The 23,765-nt window shown below is 42.2% G+C and overlaps 2 protein-coding genes across 12 annotated transcripts in view; both read right to left on the reverse strand.

The window, feature by feature from the left end:
* The window catches only part of MAP4 (microtubule associated protein 4), a 195,480-nt gene that overhangs the window by 27,887 nt on the left and 143,828 nt on the right, over positions 1–23,765 (reverse strand). For 7 of the 11 annotated variants that reach the window (XM_087430891.1, XM_087430895.1, XM_087430892.1 and 4 more), the window contains 2 exons: positions 23,360–23,482; positions 1,683–3,203 (listed from right to left, as the gene is read on the reverse strand). In XM_087430891.1, coding sequence (XP_087287017.1) covers positions 1,683–3,203; positions 23,360–23,482 — 1,644 coding nt within the window. The remainder of the gene's footprint in view (positions 1–1,682; positions 3,204–23,359; positions 23,483–23,765) is intronic. The other 4 variants (XM_087430898.1, XM_087430900.1, XM_087430899.1 and 1 more) reach the window with 1 other exon arrangement.
* Positions 9,739–22,237, reverse strand: LOC147917031 (uncharacterized). Its single transcript, XM_087431654.1, has 3 exons — positions 22,218–22,237; positions 21,607–21,643; positions 9,739–20,824 (listed from the first exon to the last, which is right to left on the reverse strand). Exons 1-3 carry the CDS (start codon positions 22,235–22,237, stop codon positions 17,447–17,449), a joined length of 3,435 nt encoding a protein of 1,144 aa, XP_087287780.1. The 3' UTR covers positions 9,739–17,446.

The raw sequence follows: 23,765 nt of genomic DNA on the forward strand, positions 1-23,765 counted from the left end.
CCTAATGTGAGAGCTGTCTAAGCTTCATATTTTTTTTTATATCAGTCCCTTTGCCTGGAAGTCTTTCCCTCAGCATTGTTAGGCATCCTAGGCTTTCAACGCCACGCTCTCAAAAAGTTTCCATGATTCACAACCCTGTTACCCCCTCCCCACCCCAACTAGATCATAAGTTGCTAGAGGATAAGGATAACATCCAGTGCCTAAATAGTGACTGGCATATGGTAGGCATATGGAATAAATGAATCGTTATATAGTTTTATCTACATAGCATTTAGCAGAGTCAGCATTCAAACATTTATTAGGTGAACAGGTGAGTGAGGTTTGCCAGTCATTTGAAATTTTATTCTACCAGCATGAACTTGTTAGGGTGAACCAGGATAAACTTTTTCTCCAACAAACAAAAATCTTCACTCATTAACACCTAGAAGACAGATGGCATTGAACTGGGCACCTCCAGATCAGTAAAAAGATGGCACAATTCTATCCATGAGGAGCTTACAGTTCTGCCACAGTTAGAAGTAGGCAACAGCATAGAATACCTGAGTTCTTGTCATCTTGGAGTCATAAGAAATCATAGAGGAAACATGAAGCTTCTTGGTCCATCTCCATTAAAAAAAAGAACCTGTCAGTCTTCAAGGATCCTTTCCACTTACCCTTCCCTTACAAAATACTCACTTCTAATTTTAAGACAAAAAATGAGTAAAAAATTTCATAAAAATGTACTGAGAGGAATAACTAATTCCTAGGAAAAGAGGCTTTTTTTTTTTTTACAAATAAAACACATGTTTTAAATCTCCATTAACTAGCTTGTGAATCATGGCCCTTTGTGCTCAACCTGGACTCAGGAAAACAAGCTTTTATAGACCACCACCAATAAGATCCAAGGGGTGATGGGGGATGGGGAAGAGAAGAAAGGGCCAGGAAGAAACATAGAAGGCAGCCTCAAAGACCGCAACATTTAGCTGTTTATTAAATACAAGTCTCTCCTTCTCTCTCCTCTTTCCCTTTCTTCCCCTTCTTCCCACAAATCCTCCCAACATGCACACAGAAAGAGAAAACTAGAAACGAGATTCGGTCAAACATGAAGAACAGGAAAAGAATATTAAATAGTCAGCTTTAAAAGGCTCTTTTTCAGCTTGAACAAAAGTAAAACGTTCTCAAATGGAAAACAGCTTGCACCCAGACTGCAACTTAATGAGAGGAGCTTACTGCTGATAAACCCATTGTGAATCTACATAGTGACAGATTTTCAAGCAGGGAAATCAATCAGTTGTGATTGGATGATTTAGGGCTCAGGAATCATCTGGCTGAAACCAACAGGGAGCTGACGGGTGGGAGGATGGGGGATAGGGTGGGCAGGGTGACACGAGGTCACGTAAGGGACTCTATTTCTTATGCCACTACCCTCTGTCCCCATCCTACCCCCAACTCAATCAGCCACATCCTCAGTCCACACTATCTGCCATGCCAGCAAACATTCAGGGTGACCCAGCTAGATTCACTTTGTTCACTTTCTCGCCTCACTCCCAGCAACCTTCCAATGCAAGGGAATTAAGCTTTCCCCAGGCAGTCACAGACTCCAGCAGAAATGAGCCGCCTAACGCTCCTGCCGGTAATCTGTCACTTTGGTTCCTTCCTTGCTGTCTGCTTGTTCCCCATGGAGGCAAAATTTAGAAACATACCATCACGTGGGGTCTCTTTACACAGGAACGATGGAGTGCTCTGAGTTGCAGTGACCTCAATTTCTTTCTTCCCTGCCAGAGCAGTCTGTCCTGACTGTTTCTCACCTCTGTGGCAGACTTGGGAGCACGAATCTGTTCTTGTTTCACTAGTATCTTCTCGTCCTTTTTCCTTGCTGCTTACTTCAGGAATCTGCTCCAGCTTACCATGGAGATATAACCCAGCAGTGCCCAGCTCCTTCTTCCCAGAGCTGCTGCTACTATTGCTGAAGTGGGTCAATGCTTCTCTCTTCTTGGCCACTGGATCCTCGCAGACAAAAGGAGGTACCTCTTCAGTAGACAGGATGGGCAGTTCCCCAGGGTTCAATACGAAGCAAGCTGTCTGTTCCTCAGCCACTGTCATGGAGCGCCTTATGGCAGGAGCCTCCAGTTTCCTGGGCATGGGACTCGGCACTGGGCTACTGGTGAGAGGCAGCAGGCCAGAAGAAATCTCTTCTTGGGTAGGGAGTTCAGGATACTTATCTGCAAGGTTGACAGCTGGAGGAACTGAGAGGTGAGAACATTCAGACAGGGCCCGGCGCATTGCCTTTTTCTGCTGGGGGGCTTGGTCGAGCAAAGCCCCCTCCTCAGTAGAACTCAATTTCTCCAACTCCTTATCATGGTCTCTGATATGACAGCTGGCATTCAAATATTCCTGGGCGAACTCCACCATAGTGACTGGTGGAATGGCAGTTGGTGAATGCTCAATAGTGGGGGCTGGGTGGGCTACAGCCACCGGTAGTGAGAACTCATATTGAAGCTGCCCAGAGTTATCATTCACCACCCCAATCACCTGGCAGGCAGGGGTGATGCCATTCTCCTTTCCTGGAGTTGCTTCCCTTGAGCCCTGAGGGCCTTGAGCCACTGGATGAAAGTTGGGGTTCCAAACACTGGTTTCCTGCTCTTTCACAAACTGGGTAGGGAGGTCAGAAGCCCCAGGGAAATCCAGATCTGGCCGCCTCTTGGTCTCTGGCCCATTCTTCCCTGCCACCATCCCCTGAACTGTAGTGGCTTTGTTTTTGTCTGGCCCCTCTCTGGGTCCCAGATGGAACTCAGCTGTCTTCTGGTGCACCAAGTTCCTCTCCAAGGAATAGCAGGTGTTAGAAATCACATACTTGCTCTCAAGGTGACCAGAGGTTGCTTGATAGTCCTTGTCCTGCACTTCAATGCTGAGCTCTTTGTCTGGCTTCCCCTCAAAGAAGCAGCGCTTATTCTGCTCCAGGAAGCTAGTATTCTTCACAAGCCCCTCTTTCAGCTGCCCGTCCATGCTGACATTCAGTCCGATTTCATTCAGTTTGCCCTCTGTTCTCTGCCACTCAAATCCAGCTTGACTGATTTCTTTTGGGGAGTCCATTCGGCACTCTGCAGGCTTGCCCTTACAGAGCTGCCCGTAAGCAGCAGTGCGAGAGGCTGGCTGCTTGTCTGAGAGCGACATCGTCTCTCCCACTGCTCTCTCCCCTCTCGCTCCTGGAGCTCTAACACCACCTACGATCACACAGAGCTGGCAGTGACATCACACCAAGTCTCCAGTATTCATGACAAAACCCATCTTTCCCCCAATGTTCCTCTCTCCTCACGCAGTTGGGAGCTTAATTTATTTACTAGTGTGAAAGAAAGAATGAATGAAAGAGAAAGAGAAAGGAAGGAACCTGCTACTTTCTGTATAATCAAATACCACTGTTAAACTGAAAATGTAATTTCCCGTTAACTAGCACTCTGTTTAGATCTGCAATTTAAAACACAGCATGGTGCCAATCTGGGTACTGAGGATAGTAATTATTCTGGCTTTCACTGATATAGATACATGTATACCCACACATTCACTTATCTGACACTATGCCCACATTTCCACATTCACCCACTCAAAAAACTGTTGTAAAAATAAGCAAGACTCATTTGCCAATCCTCACCCATAACCTTTAAAGAACAATGATTCCAGAAAATTGCTCAAAATTTCACTTAAAAAAAAACAGACCCTAATGTAATACCAAAATTGGAGGCATTCATTTCTCTGAGGAAGAGTAGGTTTGCCGTCATAGCAACTTATCAAATTCACTTGAAAACTGACTTGAGTGGAGTGAGAGCTTCATCTGTAGCTCCACATTGTGGAACGGTTTAATAAAGGGTTCATTTAAAGATTTCAGTAATCAGGGCTTTGGGGACATGTAGCCCAGGTAGAAGACACTTGTGTGACAACACATCCCTTGCACTTTTACTCCTGCCCCTGCTCTCCTTTGGTTCCTTGGACAAGCTGAGTCTCTCCCTCCTGTACCAGCCCTGCTCTTTCCAGCCTACTGATCACTTAGTTGCCACGTGAACACATGGGGCAGTTTACCTCCCTCTGACCTCTGGAACTTATGGACTCGGTCAATCTGTGATTTGAGGTTTTATCCACCCACCAGAGCCTACTGCCCCTACTTAATCAGCATGGTCCTTTCCTGTGCCGGACTTTGAGCTTAAAACTGTACACTCAGGACTGAGGGATCCACAACAGAAAATTCTTGAAAAAAAAAAGTTACACTGAAAAGATAGGCCATATTCGACCTTAAACAAAGCTAATTTTTGCAGCCTCGCCGGTAAGTCACTATCATGTACTAACATAGGATACTGTGACATATCCTATCAAGACTACATCAGATGTCTTTTTCCAAGATGAGACGTAGTCAAGTCGGATTTTTTTAAAACCATTTGCCATCAACTGCTATGATTTGGTTACGGTTTTTAAATAATGCTTTTAGAAAAAAAGGGCAAGTTAAGATTGTTCTGGGTCCGGCCCCGTGGCTTAGCGGTTAAGTGCACCCGCTCCACTACTGGGGGCCGGGGTTCGGATCCCGGGCACGCACCGACGCACCGCTTGTCCGGCCACGCTGAGGCAGCGTGCCACATACAGCAACTAGAAGGATGTGCAACTATGACATACAACTATCTACTGGGGCCTTGGGGAGAAAAAGAGAAAAAAAGGAGGAGGATTGGCAATAGATGTTAGTTAGCTCAGGGCCAGTCTTCCTCAGCAAAAAGAGTAGGATTGGCATGGATGTTAGCGCAGGGCTAATCTTCCTCACAAAAAAAAAAAAAAAAACCCACAACCGTTCTATCTTTGGTCTATAAAATGTGGTTCGATTACCAAGGCCCAGCCCAGGAAAGGTTCCTTAACTGGAGCCTCTGTCCTGAAGCACTCACCTTTTCTACTATTCACACCAGTCACATAATTTACTCAAATCCCCAACTAGAGTCCAGGAACCAACCGTACATGCGTTTTCTTTAACTTTAATAGGTAACATGAGGATATGTTCATGTCAGGAGTGGCAGTGTTGCAATGTTGAAAAAAATGTGAATTTCTGTTTAACCTCTGTCCTGAACATAAACTGAGCCCCTCCTTCCTCTTGATCTTAAGTAGTTTAGTAGCAATACATGTCAAAGCACAATAAAGGTTCATTGGCAAGGAATCAGGGTCACCTTACTCTACGGCAAAGCTCTCACTAAGGAAAAGCAAGTGAGGATGTATAATGAAATGAAGGGAGTGCCAAGAGGGTCAAGATTCTAATTAGTAAGGGGGAAAAAAAAGAGGAGTCTTGGGTACAGAAAGGCTTGGTGATGAAATACGGTTGAATTTTGGCTTTCTTACATTTTTTTAATACATATATTATAACTGAATAATATAATTAAGTATGTACAATATATGTAAAAGTTATGAAAGTCTGGTGAGGAGGGTGTTGTTACAATGCATTCCCAACAAGCCAGAGGCAAAATGTTAGAAAATACCTTAGAAATTAGATATGCCTCAACAACCCCACCATACACACAAACTAGTCACCCCCCCCCAACACACACACACACACACACACACACACACACACACACACACCCCTGAATTTACTGACATCTTCTATCTTTGGTTTGTGGGGAAAAAATAATTTGGCTTGGAATCAGAAGACCAGGTTGTAAAATCTCTCTGTAAAATCTCTGCCACTTAATAGTTACAATTCTGAGCAATCATTTAACTGCTCTTAGCTTCAGTTTCTTCATCTGTAAAATGAGGGACATCTTTAAGGTGCTTTCCAGTTTCACAGTTTAACACTCTTATATCTCAATAAAAGGTTGAAATACACATTCAAGGAATCACGGGTCTGCAGCTATGTCCAACTCAAAGTGTGCTTTTAACTTGGGGCTCCAGTGGCCAGTATGTTCAGTACACCCCAGCCCTCCCCACGTGAGGGTGCTGCCTGTTGTCAGAGGCATGACTGAGGATGAGCAGCATGTCTGAAGAAAGCAGCAGTCTGAGTTGGCTGCCATATTCTGAAGGAGGAGAGAAGAGCCTAGGTGAAGAACAAGCATAGATACTTCTTTACAGTCAAAAGATTTTTAGTTCTAGCCAGCCTACCCAGACCCTCCCCATCAGTACCAAAAAAAAAGCTAAGGCAATAACTAGAATTGCAAGTCCCTGCTACCTTCAAATCCCACATATCCTGCCTCAACAATTCTATCCATAAATAGCAAACTGTAAAATGGGAGTCAGCCAAAAGACCTGGAGCAGGAACCAGGAGAACAAAGCTGGCCAGTCAAAAAGGAGCACAGATTCTTGACCACAGTTCATATGATGGATCAGAAATGCGGCCAGTCTGAAGGAAAATAATGAGGTCGGCACCTGGCTACTGCACCAAGCAGGAGTTACAAGGCTCAAGAGTCGGAGAGTTGGAAGAGGCAATCTGGGTGAGCGGTTAGCGGCCATGAAGTACAAGCCTAGATAGGAAACCCAGATTAGAGGTGAGTGCCCCAGAGAGTATGTCAGCTAGATGCTCAGGCACGCACATAAGCTTGGTGTCACCCAGGGGTCTGAGTACAACAGGAGAACATAAGCCGTAATATGGGGACACCCATAGAATCCATCCCTCTTGTAGGTGTGAAGTAATATACATAAAAAGCATTTAATAAGGTAGCTAACACACAGAATGTACCCACTAACGCTAGCTTAAAAAAAAACTAAGAAAATGTATTCATGTATGAAGTAGGTTTTACCACTCCCAATAGAGAATTTGATGTGAAATGATGAAGCATAAGTCCCAGGACTGGAGAATTACTACATGGGATCTCTCTGATAAAAAAGGTAGGCAAAAACAAAACAAACTACCAACTACAAGAAACACCATAAAAACCCTAATTTCAATAACTAATTAATGGACAAGAGAAAAAAGAAAAGCTAGCTCTCAAAATCGGAGGAATTGCCTAAAGAAAATGATATCCCATCCTCCCAATCTCTTTTAGGACAAGGGTCATTCCATAAAAACAGTACTGCAAGGACTCTGAAGTATGTGCCACTATGGTACAGAATCAGAATGCTAGAGCTCCTCTAACTTAATCCTCTCATTTTACAGAAGAGTAAATGGGATCCAAAGGGAAAAAATGAAATGGTTTGTCCAAGATCAACTGGTGAGTTAATGGAAAAGCCAGACAGAAGATGCCTGGTCTCTGAATGCCAGTTTTCCCACACCACTGAGCAAAAATTAACCTTTGTCACTGATGCCTCTCCTTTTTAATGTTTCTTTTTTGCTCAGTTAAAAAAAGTACTTCAAGTTTTAATTTGCAATTGTAATTTACCTTTTTGTGATCAATCCAAAACTCCCAAATTAATGAACAGTGTGTATGCATGTGTGTATATGTGTATGTATGTTTGGGGGGCAAAAGCAAGTTTGAAATAAAGGAGAAAAAGAAGCAATGCATTTAGTTTTAGTGTCTACCTTATACCTTAATCATGGCCTTCTTTTGCTTTAATCATGCAAAGAATGAGAACGGTGTGAGTGATTTCTTCTTGAGCAATCTTCTGTTACTATTGTCCATTCTAAAGAGAACTTAGATTTTTTTTTTGTGTGTGAGGAAGATCAGCCCTGAGCTAACATCTGCCAATCCTCCTCCTTTTTTTGCCGAGGAAGACTGGCCCTGGGCTAACATCCGTGCCCATCTTCCTCCACTTTATATGGGCCACAGCATGGCTTGACAAGCGGTGTATCGGTGTGCACCCGGGATCCGAACCGGCGAACCCTGGGCCGCTGCAGCAGAGCGCAAGCACTTAACTGCTTGTGCCACTGAGCCGGTCCCGAGAACTTAGATTTAAGTTAGTATCTTTTTGTGTGTGTGTGTGTGTGTGTGTGTGAGAGGAAGATCAGCCCTGAGCTAACATCCATGCTAATCCTCATTTTTTGCTGAGGAAGACCGGCTCTGAGCTAACATCTATTGCCAATCCTCCTCTTTTTCCCCAAAGCCCCAGTAGGTAGTTGTATGTCATAGCTGCACATCCTTCTAGTTGCTGTATGTGGGACGCGGCCTCAGCATGGCCGGAGAAGCGGTGCGTCGGTGCACGCCCGGGATCCAAACCCTGCCTGCCAGTAGCGGAGCGCACACACTTAACCACTAAGGCACAGGGCCAGCCCTATGTTAGTATCTTTTTACAATGCCTCAGCGCTATTAGCTTTTCTCTCTTCATGTTACTTTTGAGTAGGCAGGCAGGTTCTCCTGCTTCACTAAGAAAAAGTGGAGATCCAGAGGCTTTTACGGAGGGGAAGGGACAGAATGGCTTACAGTTTGATTACACTATTGCTTTGCAACACATACCACACATACCAAGGAAGAGATCACATGGAATAAGAATTAATGGGTTTGTTCCTCTCCAAATGAAGTGAATGCTACCTGGATGGCAAACAATGGGGAAAAGCTAGTACAGAATAATTAGTAAAATCTGAGGATGGCTCTGTCAGTACTCTAGTCTAACTCAGAATTACAGACATAATCTTACTCAGAAATGCACATTCACCCGGGAGACAGCTGCAGCAAAGAACTCAAGCTTCCCTAGCCACAACGATATTTTATCAAGTTGGTAGATGAGGAACTTACACAAAGCCTTAAAAGGTTGAGAATCCCCACGTACAAAGAAATGTACTTAAGAACCAGAAGACTTAAATTCTAGACTCAGCTGCACTGGACTTCCTTGCCCCTAGGTTCTACTCGTATTCATTCAGAACTCACTTAAATGTCACCTCCTTAGTGATGTCTCCTAGACCCCCTCCCCAAGATGATGACTTCATGTTTTTACAACACTATACTTGCTCTAACTCTTCTTAGGATTCGTAAAGTACACCATAATCTTTTATTCATGTGCCTGTCCTGGGAGCTTCTAGAAGGCAGGAATATGACCTGTCCATCTCTGCCATGCTGGTGCCCAGCACAGTGTTTGACACACATTAAGTAGGAGCTCTCAAAAAACTTCTGCTCAGTGGAAGGATGGATGGATTTTTTTCTACACTGATTCTGTATCATTTGACCTGATCCTTCACTTCCCATTATCAAATTTATCCCAGAGAGGCACGATTTGGAAGGTCCTTTGGGCTAAAGATTTTTAAGTTCCATTCTGTTTTGAGTCAGAGCAAAGGGCATGGATTCCCATGTGTCTGGTCAGAAGGTGGTTTCTAAGGCTTTTTAATCAGACCACGTAATGACGTGTCAAGCCTCCAAGGGTGCTGGCACAGCCTGCAGGTCTCTGATCTCAGCAGACATACTGGCAGATGTTTGTTTTTGCCTTGTGCCTTGAGCTAGTACTCAACCTGTTCAAGGCCTTGGTTCTCATATGCTCTACAACTGGTTTCACTGCATTCTTTCTTATCAGTTACCAAGGCAACAAAGCTACTTTCCAGATTGACCAAATGTTCCCTGTTATTATCTCTAGGAAACAATTTCTTTTTTTTTTTTTTAATTTTATTTTTCTTCCCCCAAAGCCCCAGTAGATAGTTGTATGTCATAGCTGCACATCCTTCTAGTTGCTGTATGTGGGACACGGCCTCAGCATGGCCAGAGAAGTGGTGCGTCGGTGCGCGCCTGGGATCCGAACCCGGGCCGCGAGCAGCAGAGCGTGCGCACTTAACCGCTAAGCCACGGGGCCGGCCCACCAGGAAACAATTTCTAATAAATTATCATTAGAATGAGAGTCAAGGGCCGGCCCCGTGGCTTGGTGGTTAAGTGAGCGCGCTCCGATGCTGGTGGCCTGGGTTCGGATCCCGGGCGCGCACCGAGGCACCACTTCTCTGTCCATCCTGAGGCCGAGTCCCACATACAGCAACTAGAAGGATGTGCAGCTATGGCATACAACTATCTACTGGGGCTTTGGGGGGAAAAAATAAATAAATAAAATCTTGAAAAAAAAAAAAAAGAATGAGAGTCAATAGTTCTACCGATTGCAACGATTGATCACACTTTCTACTAATAAAAGCTAAAGGTTATGAAGTTGCCGTCTAGTTTCTTACCAATGATGTTTGTGTTTATATACACACGCATATATGCAAAAACATTTCAAAACCACATTCTACTAAATTTTAGAAACATTTCTTAGTACATGTTTAACTCAATAAAATTATGTTTCTCCCTCATCAACTTTCAAAAGTCGGGAAGCAAACATACAGATGAAAAAATTGAAGCTAGCAATCGGATTTGTGTGACCCTTGATAAGATAATTTGTATACTGGGACCCACAAAATGTGGAGGCTGCCCCAGTGGGACAGCCCACATCACAAACCTAAACCTAAGTCAGCCTGCACTTACGGGAAACACCTGTCAATGAAACCTAACACACACCAATCACAATCCTCCAACTCAGCTTTAGCTAAGTTAGCTTACCATAGAAAACAGAACCTGCTAGCCTTATAAGGAAATCCCTGCCCTCCTAGCCAATCATGCCCTGCTTCCACGCTGCCTCTTCTAATGCTCTATAAAACTTGCTCTTGCCCAAAATCCCTCAGGAAGAGTGCGCCACTGCTTGCGAGGCACTGGACTCCCCCAACCCACGGATTGTTTTTCCTTGAATAAAGGACATCAAACTAGTTACTAAAATTGTATTATTTTTGTCATTTGACACCTTGAAGCATTAAAATGCTTATAGATCAAAAGTGCCCCAAGAAGCACAACTTGGAATTTCCAGGGCTTTGTTCTTTTAAGCATAGTATTGACCCTCCCGTGGCCTCCCTGAAAAAGAAAAGAGAATCATCCAAATAAACTAAGTAAAAACACAACCTCCTCCTGACAATCATCTCCAGCAGAAGGTCTAAGATCTTCTGCTTATGGAGGCACACTGGAGTCCCTGTAGGAGCTTACCTTCTTTTCCCCAATCTCATCTCAAAATATTTCACAGATCTCCCTGCTTTCCAAACCTGACTTATACACCAATTACACCAAACTGTTGGCTACTCCGCAAATATTCCATGCACTTGTAACTTCACTGTGCCTTTATGCAGTCTATCCCCTAGAATGCTTCACCTTATTTTGCTCTACAAACTCTTAGCCGTACTTTCAGACCCACTCAAATGTTACCTCCTTCATGAAACTTTCTCTTGCTCTCCTAAGAGGACTTAGTTACTTTCTGCTCTGTATTCCCATAGCACATAGCTCACATTTCTATTACAGAACTTTTCTCACTGGAGTAAAATTATCTGTGTATCTCCCTATTCTAGAATCCTTGAGTAGAGAATGTGTCTTATTAATCTACCCTTAGAATGTGGGAGTAATGTTACCTGGTGTCTGTTGAATGAATGAAGTAAATATTAAAAAGTCCAGATCACTTGCAGAGCACTGCAAGTGCTCTGTCCACTACTTGCAGAGCAACAGGACGTTTATATGACAATTAGATCTTTGTCTAAACTTTGTCTAAATTACCATCATTGCTAAACATTTTAAAAACAAACAGTTTCAATCTGCTCACAGCTGAGATGATCTGCTTCAATGTCATAGGTAAAAATAAGAATGGAAGTCCTCTTTACTGTCCACTTCATATTTTAAAGCAATAAATATATCTGCAACACCAAAAATCAGAAGCTAAGTCATTTATCACTTGTATTCCGAATCCTCCAATGCTACTGTCAGTCAGAGGGTAAAAGCGACCACTGAGGGAGTGTGAGGGGAAGAACTTCCTTTTAAAGTAGAATAACCAACATTTGCTGGACTCATTTCAAAGAATATTTAGATGCTCTGGCTCAAATAAGATGAGCAGTAGCACAGGACTGTTTGAGGGTTAAAAGAGTTTAAAATAGTACTGAGCATACAGTAAGTTTCAATAAATGGTAGCTACTTTTACTTGTGTGACATATAGAATTTCCCAATAAATTTCATTAATATACAGCTAGCAAGAAGAAGAAGAAAAAAAAAGCCAGCCTGGATGGTCTAGTGGTTAAGACTCAGCACTCTCACTGCCGCTGCCTGGGTTCAATTCCTGGTCAGGGAAACACACCACCCACCTATCTGTTGTCATATTGTGGTGGCTGTGCATTGCTGTGATGCTGAAAGCTGTGCCACCAGTGTTTTAAATACCAGCAGGGTCACCCATGGTGGACAGACTTCAGCAGAGTTTCCAACTAAGACAGACTAGGAAGAAGGACCTGGCCACCCACTTCCGAAAAAATTGGCCATGAAAACCATACGAATAGCAGCGGAGCACTGTATGATACAGCGCTGGAAGGTGAGAGGATGGTGCAAAAAGACCAGGCAGGGTTCAGTTCTGTTGTACACAGGGTTGCTAGGAGACAGAATCGACTCGCCGGCACTAGCAACAACAACAAAGAAGAAAGAAAGCCAGAGAATGAGAAGGTAAGTAGGAAGAAAGCAATAAGAAAAGGAATTTCACAAATAGCACTACCATTAAGAAAAGACACTACCAAAAGGGTACTTCTCCCACTGTAAAATCGTAGCAAGTTCTAAGACTACAAATGGTTTTTTCATTTGCTGAGCATATTTTATTTATGTACAAGGGCCTTGACACCATTAGGATTTTGGGTTTATAAATTACTTCAAATTTCACACCAAGAGAATTTCCCACTATAAACTGACATTCCCAGCTGTTGGAAGACAGTTGATGGGCTCAAGCAAACCAAAGAAAAAGAAATGAAGCCAGAAAAAAGGAGACCGGGCTCTCACTATGGCCAAGGGAAGGGTCTATCTACAGGAATCTGTGATAACTGTCCCACTCACAGAACAACATGCCAAGTGCACTATCATTCACAAGCCATCAATGTGAAGCAATAACATAGACTAGAGTCCAATGAGGATCACGCTTTCAAACTTGCTCTTTTTTTTTTTTTTCCTTTTTTGGTGAGGAAGATCAGCCCTGAGCTAAAATCCATGCCAATCCTCCTCTTTTTGCTGAGGAAGACTGGCCCTGGGCTAACATCCGTGCCCATCTTCCTCTACTTTATGTGGGACGCTGCTACAGCATGGCCTGACAAGCAGTGCATCGGCACACCTGGGATCCGAACCCGGGCCGCCAGCAGTGGAGTGCGCGCACTTAACCGCTACGCCACAGGGCTGGCCCCGCAAACTTGCTCTTCTATTCACAAAAAACACAGTCCCACAAGAAGTCCTTTTCTAACAAGTTGAGCTTAGATTTCCTAAAGTATCTTCCCTGCCTAGAATAATACATAATATGCGAAGAAACTCTGCTAAAGTTTCCCCAAACTTGAGAGTGCTATGAAAAAATAACAGGAGAGGAAACATTAAGCTGCAAGAGACTTTAGCAGTATACTCACTTTCTCTACTTCCAAAGAGGATAAGACTAGCAAAATATAATGTCATTAGGCATCATATGTATGTAAAGCTCTATGCTGGGTCTTAGGAATAACACACGAATGAATCAAACACAATCTCTGCCTGCAGAATAAAATGCTAGACAGAGTTAAAAGACCTCGATTCTGATCCCATTTTAGCCTTTGATTCACAATTTATGTCCTCATGATGTGTCTCTATTTCTCCACCTAGAAAAGTGTTTAATTAGTGCTTAGATATTAAAATAGAAAAATATAATTACTAACTGCCAACTTTCATCTTTTTAAGAACCTAAAACTTCTGGAAGGTTCCTCCAAGGCAATAATGAGGAAAGCATGGGCCTCAGAGTCAGAAAGACTTGGGTTCAAATTCTACTTCTGCCACTTCACTGCCTGTGTGATCTTAATGAGGAGAGCCTCCATTTTCTCACCTTTAAGATGGAGAGAATCCTTCATAGTTCTATAGTGTGTATGTGCATGATTATCTACCTACCTATCTATCTATAGATAACTAGGCACATAATATTCACTCAATAGGTGGTAGTTGCTATTATTTTTATTAACACCACTAATAGGACCTATATTGTCCAAACACTGAAAACCATGGGTAACAACATCTGACCACAGGGCAAATGAGGACAAGATATGTGAGCATCACTGGCAATCCGCAGGCAGGGCAGTTAACATGAATGATTTGAAGTGAGGAACAAAGATAAAATTTAATAAGGGCAGGTCTAGAACCAGTCTGGATGACACATCAGAGCCCACGTGAACCAACAGTGGTTGGGCATAAGGGGCCATCCTGCCTAGTTCCCTATCACAAATCCAGATACCCCCCATTCCACTCAGTCCCCTGCCCCAGAGCCCCAGGCTTGCCTGAAGCTCTGCATCTGCACCTTCACCCGCTTCCTGGACATCTTGGAATAAGCCTTACTAGAAACATACAAGATCTGCAAGAAGAAAACATCAAAATACCAGCAAGGGACTAGGACACATAAACTTGAACACGTGATAGTATTGAACATGGTATATTATTATGTTGTTGGAGAGAAGAACTCAACATAGAAGACATCAACTCTCTCTAGAATAATCTATACACTTAATGTGATTTCGAGAAAAAGACTGACTGGATTTTTCCCCCCAAAACTACACAAGCCAATTCTCAAGTTATATGTAATAATAAACAAGCAAGAATAGTCAGGAAAACTCTGAAAAAGTATAACAGGGTGACAGGTGGGGCTAGACCTATTAGATATTAAAATATATTATTAAGCCACACTGTGTTACTGAAGCCTGAATGGAAATACCAATGGATCAGAAAAAAAATTCCAGAAATAGATCAAATACATACAGGAATTCAGAGCATGACAAAGGTGGCACTTTAGCAGGAGATAGATTACACAAATGATAGTGGGATGACTAAGTGATCCTACCTCACATCTCGTAAACAAAACACACACACACGTACACACAGAAACAAATAAGCAAATCCTAGATTGATTGAAGATTCAAAATGTGAAAAATTAAAAATTAGAAGAAATATTTTTATAAACTCAGAGTAGCGATGGCTTTTATAAACTTGACAACACACAAGGAAGTCATTAAATAAGTAAAACACAAAATAAATTTATGCCAAGAAAAAATTTTTCACCTATTAGATCAGCACACATAATAAAAAAGAAAAATCACACCTGTGGGCAAATTCAGCCGAACAGGTACTGGTCTATGCTGAGGGTGGGAGTATAGCTATGGTACATCTCTGTGGCCCTATGGGGAACAATTTGGCAACACCTATCAAAATTACAAATACAAGTTCTTCAAACCAGAGATTCTATTCCAGAGCCCCTTTTTATTATATAGATGTACTTGTACAAGTATGACATTCTATACATCCTATGCACCTTGTTTCTAATAGAGAAAAATTGGAAAACACCTAAACAAATGTCCATCAATAAATAAGTGGTAAAATACATTAGGGTATATCCTTACAATGAAATATTATACCACCACTAAAAAGACTGAGGCTCCTTTCTTTGTACTGATTTGTAAAGATCTCTAAAATAATTGTTAAGTTTACAAAGCAAGATACACATCAGTATGTATATGTCTCATTTATATAAAATCAGGACATATATACGTCATTACTTCTTTAAATTATTGGGAAGCATGTGTAAGACACTGTTAACAATGGTTACCACTGGAGAGGGAAACTTGGATGCAGGTTAACGGAGGAAGGCAGAGTTACATTTTACTGCATACTCCTTTGTACCATGTGAATGTATTAATCTATTCAAAAATTAGTAAAAAAGTGTTTTTTGTTGTTTTTTTTATGGTGAGGAAGATTCACTCTGAGCTAACATCTGATGCCAATCTTCCTCTTTTTGCTTGGGGAAGACTAGCCCTGAGCTAACATCTGTGCCAATCTTTCTCTATTTTGTACGCGGGTCACCGCCACAGCATGGCTGACAAGTCGTGTAGGTCCATGCCCGGGATCTGAACCCACGAACCTGGGCTGCCAAAGCAGAGCACGCCGAACTTAACCACTACACCAGGGGGCTGGCCCAAAAAGTTTTTTTTTCAACTAGTAAAGTATAGATTGTCCTTGGGGGAAAAGATGTGATAGAACTTAGAGAAGAAACAATAAATTTTGTCCAAAATCCATCACCCTCCCCTCAGCCACTCTATAAGGCTACTCCTAACCCACAGCCTCTGAGCATGGCCTGGCCAAGGCAGGGCCCCAAAAGTTCTGTAGTATCTCCCTTGTTTCTTCAAGAATCAGAATAAATCCTCTTTTTACATTTCTTCAGAAATACTGAGCAAAAAAAGATGGCTAGATTTCAGAAAATTTACATTACCCTTTGTATCACTGCTGAAACTAAAGAACCGGTATAGAAACTAAAACTACAGAACTGCGTAGAACACCGCAAATCTTAACGAAAGCTGGAAAGCCCTCTACATATGACTTCATTTTCTGCCTTGGCAATAGGGTAGCTAATAAAAGGAAGATAAAAACAGAAAAGATGACAATATCTTACGCAAATAACAACTTTTAGCATTCTCTACGCACACAGCACGTATTCCTTACAGGGTACAAATTCATGCATAGCACAAGCTTTACCCAAAACAACAAGTCCACATCATGCAGAACACTACCCCACAATGAAGCCTCTCCAAACGCCTAACAGGTTACCAGGGCCAACTGGCGTTTTTTTAATTTCTGGAGTTAGTAGCTGCATCAAGCAAGCTGGGAAACAGTGATTAAGAAACAGCATCATTTGTAGGCTGTGAAAAACCTCAAAGGCCAGGAAACATTTTTTGAAGGTTACACTCAGGGCTCATGAATAGATGTATACTTTCCAGGAAAAAAAAAAAAAAGGTAACCTTTCTAAATCTTAAAGGAATCATCTTCTCAATCTCATTCCAATTACTCGACTGATTAGAGCCAAACAGGGTAAAATTATTAGGAATCCTACCTGGGCAAGTTTAATAGCCTTGCCCATGGACACAGACTATGTTTCACGGACATAGACTATGCCCAAAACCCTAACACACGTTCAACTGTGGGCCAACGGCTGTAAGCAACAGACTGGTCAAAGATGTGGCTGCACCACTGAGAGATCATTTCCCACTACTAGAAACACAAAGTCTGTGCCTACCAATACTGGTCAGAGGCTACCATTTCCTCATAAAGGGCAGACCATTTCTATTTAATCCAAAAGCAATTTGGGTATTTAGGCCCACCAGCACAAGCTAGGCATATATACTGACCAAAAAAAAAACCCATGCACACAGCTGGACGTGAAATGTTTCCTTCCTTCTGTGAATCTTTATACAAAATAATGATTAAAATTTGGCTGTAAACTTTACACATAAGAGGCACACTTTTTAAAAAAATTAAGAATAGTGGATGGAGACAGGCCTTCTGCTAAACAATTCGTTGTTTGAAATTCAATTTCCCATGAAATTCAAGGTTCAGTGCTAGGTAAAAAGGCATGCAACCAAGTCACCAGCCTCCTCAAGCTGGACACAAGGCATGCCTTGGCTGCAGAAAACACATAAGTAGCAGTTATAAGTTTTCATGCCAACAAACCAATGATTAACAAGGATGATTAGAGTCTAGATGGAACCAAAGCACAAGCTCTTTGCCTTTTTGATGCTGACTCAAAAGCCACAAGCACACACATTTCCCCATGGCAGGTTCATACCGCTGGACTTCAGTTGCTTGGATCTCTCTCGTTCCTGGATTGTAGACTTTGGGAGAAGTGGAGTAAGTCCTCGGGACTTGGTAGGTCTCATGTAGCCTTTCATCGGTTCTGCCATTCTGCTTTTATCTTCCTTCTTCCCTTCTCCCAGCGCCTTTGGTTCAGATTTTTCTGACATTTTCTCAGGTGCCTCTAAGATCCTATCTTTGGGTTCTACGAGTTGAAGACCCTTAGAAGGAGTCACTACTAACTTATCTACTACCCTCGAAGGAGTGGCTTCAACTTTGCCATCTAAGAAATCTGACTGGAGTTCTGGTGTTGCCAAGGAAGCATATTCCAATTCTGTGATTTTAGAAGTCAGACTAATCTCTTCTAATTTATCCTTTTCACTTTTTGGAGGCAAAAGAGTCATATCTACCTCCTTATTTAAACTATCTGGGCCCTTAGAATCTCTATCTTCAACATTTTGGTCCTCACAGAAACTGGGCTGTTGTGCTTTGTCTCCCAGTGATTCAGGACTTTGAATTGGAGTAGAACCTGTCTCAGGCTCTTTCTTTTTGTTTACTGGATATGTTGGAAAATTACTCCTATCTGTACACGCTTCTAGGACTCTGACCTCACCTGGTAGACAGAGGCTTTGGTCATCTATTGGCACTCCAGAACGAAGGTGCCCCTCTGCTAGCTCTGTGATTTTCTCTATTAAATGCTTAGATGCACCACCAGGCACTGACTCAGATTCTCCTATCACATGCCATCTATCTAACCCCGCTTCATTTTTCATGGGATCAGCAAGCTCACCTTTATTCTTAAGACAGTTATCTCCATGACTGTTAACTGTTTCTATGGCTGCTATAAAAGTTACAGTAATTCCTCCTGCGCTTGTAGAGGGCATAACAGCAGAAGGAGCATTGAGTCCTTCTTGATCTGGGACTCCACCTTTGCTGCAATTATCTACCACTAATAATTTGGAAATCTGGGCTGGAGCTGTCTCTTGCCCACTTTTGGCTAAGGTGTCTGGAAAGGAATCATCTTCCTTTACTACTTGAGGAATAGGAATGGGCAGTTTTTCACAGGCTGCTGATTCCTGAGCCTCTAGAGGAGTTGACTTATTCATCAATCCTGGTGGTGTTCTGGGGCAGGTAAACGTAATGTTTCTATTTTCGTCCATATAGCCCATTCCTTCAATTCTGTGGTCCCCTGTGGTTTCCACGGGAACATGTACTTTTGTTGCATCTATCTTACTCTCCAGAATGTGCTTCTCGGGAAAACTATTTTTAACCTTTTTACTTTTTTCATCATTACTCCTTTTATTTGGTTTGTCAGCCACTGCAGTGTGTCCTTTGGCTGCATCTGTCTTATTCACCTCAGACAGTACTGAAGGAACAAATCCTGACCCCTGGATTTGGTCTTGGCAGCTCACATCTGTCACCTTGGTAGCTGGTTCAATAACAGAAGAATCCTTGACTGTGTGTGTTTTGTTCCTGCCAAGAGCCCCAAGCTCTAAACAATTAACCTTATTACTTTTACCTTTTCGGTCAACTACTTCCACTGTGGGTGTATCTGATGTATGTGAGAACAAAGGATCATGATTTAAGGGGAAAGAAAGTCCTAATTCCTTGTTTTGATGGGGAGTACTACCAGCATCTCCATCCTTCCCTATAAAAGGTGGATTGAGGATTTCTTCCTTGCTCTCCTTAAGCTTTTTGTTTTTGCCTTCACTGCTTTTTTTAGGCTTTTCAGAAATCCAGGGAGCTGCCTCACGATCCATCCAAGGACACTTACCTTCCTTGCTCTGGTTACTGACACCCATATCTATGGCTATGGCTCCTCTTTCTGTTCTACCACCAGAAGTGTGAGTCATGCCTGACCCATTTCCCAAGGGAATCAATGTCTGCAAGGTGCCTGCCACCCTAGAATCAGTTGTCTCCTTAGGCTCCCCCATGACCACTGCCTCAGTGACATCAGCCACGGTCCCTGGTTGCTCTTCACTCTTATCCCCAGTAGTCATTCTTTCAGTTTTAGGGGCTGTCTCACTTGGCACAAGAACAGCTCTGTAGTCCTTCTGGCTGTCCAGAAGAAATGGCAACTCAGACCTTGCTCTTACCTTCCCAGAATTCGTTCTCACTTTTCCAGAACTTCCCCTTCCCTTCCTGCTTTTGCTATCACCTGCCATTCTCTTAAATGGTTCATTCCCTGGCCCAGGAACCTGAGCTAACACCTTGTCCTGCAGCTGCTCAGAAGCAAAGACACTGATATCTTGTCTTTCCTTGGGAAAAGCTTCTTTTTTTAGCTCTTTCACATCTTCAGCTCCTTCAGAAAACTCTTTCTGCTTGTCATTCTGCAGTTTAGTCATTTTATTGTCATCAATCCCTTCTTTTAGACTACTTTCTAATGGATTACTTGCTGTCAAAGTGGGTATCAAATTAAGCAGTTCTTTTGCTGCTGTGGGTTTTGAAACCCCACCTGTAGCCTCTTGGTCCAAGACAGGAGAGCAACCCTCTTTGGGTCTGATCTCCAAAGGAATTTCTACTTTGTGTGCAGAAACTTCTGTCAGGGGTCCTTTCAGATTGAGAGAGCTTACTGTCTGGCTTTTATTTACAGAAGTCTTCAGGTGGTGTGTAGGCTGTGGTTTGCATTCATCTTGCTGCAGCGGTTTCTGGTCTTGGCTCTGTGGTACTGACTTGTTACCTTTGACCTCTCCCTCCACTCTCAGCTTGAGCTGAGAATTTACTGCAGTTTGGGGGGGTCCTTCCAAAGGACCCAAAGGAATACTAAGATTTTCTGAGACAAAGTTTTCAGCTACCAGTTTGGCTGCTCTGAAGTTGATTTGAGATTCCTTTTTCAAGTTTTCTCTGGAAAGCAGTCCATATTCCATGCCCACAGCGGTAGACTGGTTGGGGAGAATACCTGATTTTTGTGGGTCAGCTGCAAAGGGATGACCTTTAGGCTCATCTGCATTGTTATCATTCCAAGGTCCCCCAGCCCGAGGTTGAGAGTATCTCTTTTGCTTTGATTTCTTCTTTTTTTTCTTCATTATCATTGGTGTGCTTTCTATATCCCAGGCCTCCCTGCCAAGATCCTTCAGGGGTTCAAGGAGGTCAACATGAATAGTTTTCCTTTGGTTCCCAGGCTCACTACAGGAAGATGAACCAGAGACCCAACCTGACTCAGACAAAGAGCAGAGGCCCAGCCTGGGATCAAGAGTCTTCCGTGGAGAAGAGCTTCCCAGCAGCTCAGGAGGGACCCTGGCAGGCCTGTGCCGGGCGGACCTGTGGTCACTGGGTCTGCACACTTGTTTGGCTTGTGTGGGAAGGGTACCTGCAATACATGAAGTTGGCTAAAATTCCAAACAAAAAACTCCTTGTTATTATTTCTTTTAAATAAGTCCATTCAGTGACTCATTTAAGTATTCTGTTTTCACTAACCACATACTAATGCGTTTGGATAAGTTTTTTCCAAAACATTTCTCACCCTTAACTGGGATTAACAAATATTTAACAAAGATCATCATCTCAGGTAACATTTTTTTTCAAACATATTTACAAAATATTTGAAACTGGAGAAAAGAAATTCAAATGAGATCTTCTAACCTCTATAATAAGCACTTACTGTCTATAAATCTCATCTGATATTTATATTTGTCATTATTTTTAATAGGTACATAATTCCCAATTATGCAACAAGATGGTAAACTCTTGTCTCTTTTTGGAGACATTTATTAATTAACTGAATGAAATATACATGATTTTGGACAGAATTTACAATTCAAAGAGTCTGTCACCAATATTATTCTAATTACTTGTCAAACTAATCAGATCAATTTTGAGAAACAGACCAGAAGGCCAGACTTACGTTACTTTAAAAAAAGAGAGAGAGAGAGAGAAAAGAAAAGAAAAAGAAAAAAGATACTGAATTAGTGTTTTCGACAGAGAAAAATTCTCATCATTCCAGAACCAGAGCCTCCTACTTTGAAAGACAAATGTCTTAGATTTCAATGTTCTGTTCGTAAATGTACTTCCCAAAAGACAGAGAAATATACATAATGCCAAGTAGGGTAATGAATTAAAACAACTAGGATGAGCATCCTTGGAAAAGTTTCAGGAAGTCAACTGGTCCAACCTCCGCCTCCAACTCAATGCAATATGGATCCAAGATCCTGGAAAGAGTCCCATTAAGAGCAGGTCTAGAACAGCTCTTGTCAAGTCTGACCCAATGAAATAGCTTCAAAGTATATTAAATACTTACACAGTATTTTCTCTTCTTCTTTTTTTTTTTTTTGAGGAAGATTAGCCCTGAGCTAACATCCATTGCCAATTCTCCTCTTTTTTGCTGAGGAAGACTGGCCCTGGGCTAACACCCGTGCCCATCTTCCTCTACTTTACATGGGATGCCGCCACAGCATGGCTTGATAAGCAGTATGTAGGTCCACGCCCGGGATTCACACCTGTGAACCCCGGGCCACCGAAGCAGAGCACGCAAACTTAACCACTATGCCACCAGGCTGGCCCCACATAGTACTTTTTTGTTCTTGTCTTTACCCCTCATATGTTCTGCAAACCCTACCCTTTAACACCTCGGTCAATTACTGCTTCTCTCAAAAACTTGTTAGGCTTTAACACTCTACAACATCTATCACATTTAATTTGGCAATTAATCAGCAGCTATTTGGTGCCATCTCTTATACTGTTTTATTCAATTATTATACAAATCTTTGGTTTCAGAGTTCTTACCTGGGAAATTCTCTCACCATCCAGGTTATAATACAATAACACAAGGGCAAGGACCTGGACTTAAATATCTATGTGCCTTGGCATGGTGTATTTTGTACACAATAAGGACTTGATAAATCTTTATCTATATGTTGAGTCACTAAAATAACATTTAAAAAAATCAAGTTCCTTTTTTTTGGTGAGGAAGATTAGCCCTACGCTAACATCCATTGCCAATCCTCTTTTTGCTGAGGAAGATTAGCCCTGAGCTATCACTTGTGCCCATCTTCCTCTTTTTGTATGTTGGACGCCACCACAGCATGGCTTGATGAATGGCGTGTAGGTCTGTGCCTGGGATCCAAACCTGCGAACCCCAGGCTGCCAAAGTGGAGTGCGCACACTTAACTGCTATGCCCTTGTGCCAGCCCCTCAAATGATTATTTAGCTCCTACTTGGTGTTAGTGTGCAAAGCACTAGAGATTCTAAGTGAAATAAGTCATGGTCCTCACCCTTAAGTTCACATTCTAATCACAGTCAGAGAAAAGTAAGCAGAGAATCATTAAGTTGATAATCAAATGCACATGCTTCTGGCTTACTGTCAAAAATATGTGATCTTAAAGTTCATTGAATAATCGAACTGTAACTTAGAAAGTATCTTAGAGCAGTGCCTCTCAAAGTCTAATGTATATAAAAATTATCTGGGAAACTTGTTAAAATGCATACTATGATTCTGAAGGTCTGAGGTGGAGCCCAAGATTCTGCATTTTTAACAAGCTCCCAGGCAACAAAGATGCTGTTGGGCCACAGAACACACTGTAACTAACAAGTGTTTACAGAACATTTGACCTATTTACTCCTCTATAGCTGAGTAACTGAGATACAGGAAAGTTAAATAACCTGCCTAAGATCACACAGGATAGCACAGTGAACAGCTGAACTGGATTAAAATTTAGGTGTCCTAGGTTGATGTATTGATAATTTTTCAATATGTAACAAGCTGACTTTCTCCCTAAATAAGACAAAATCTGTCTAAGAAAGAGAACTGACTTCATAAACAATACTCCTGATTAACACTATACAACCAGGGACCATGTCTACCACCACCACCCCATTGCTCTCAGTTTAAGTTGTTTCAAAGAGTCCACTTTGTTTTCCTAACTTACCTGAGGTCTCTGAAGACAGTTCAGAAGGCTGACTACTGACTGGTTTCTTTTGGTCTAGTTTCTCTAATACAGAATCCTCATCTGTTGACAAGCTGTACTTTTGGCCCATGGCTGTGACTGGTTCTAAAGATAATAGTAAAAAACACACAGGTTTCAGAGAAGCACTATTTCAGCTATTTCTCCACCTTTCAGAAACTGGAAACAGGAATAGTTTTTGAGGAATGAGAAATGCTCCTATGAGGGCAGAAGAGAACTGGAGTGGTATTTGGAAGGTGAAGGGAAGGCTGAGTTGGGAGGTTTTTGTTTTGTTTTTAAGATGGGAAAAATAACAAATGTTCATATGTTGGTGGGGATGATCTAATGGAAAGGGGAAAAAAATAGTGAGAGGCAAGAAAGAAGAGAACGG

The sequence above is a fragment of the Ceratotherium simum genome, chromosome 5, assembly GCF_057802395.1.
Source record: "Ceratotherium simum simum isolate JZ-2026a chromosome 5, ASM5780239v1, whole genome shotgun sequence".
NCBI classification, from domain to species: domain Eukaryota; kingdom Metazoa; phylum Chordata; class Mammalia; order Perissodactyla; family Rhinocerotidae; genus Ceratotherium; species Ceratotherium simum.

Excerpts from the sequence above, each read along its gene's own strand:
- LOC147917031 (XM_087431654.1), bottom strand. The coding sequence starts at position 22,237 with ATGGTGAGAGAATTTCCCAG. Across the intron at positions 21,644-22,217 it reads ATGGTGAGAGAATTTCCCAG|GATCTTGGATCCATATTGCA; the intron begins GTAAGAACTCTG and ends GACTCTTTCCAG. Across the intron at positions 20,825-21,606 it reads GCATTGAGTTGGAGGCGGAG|CCAACTTCATGTATTGCAGG; the intron begins GTTGGACCAGTT and ends TTGGAATTTTAG.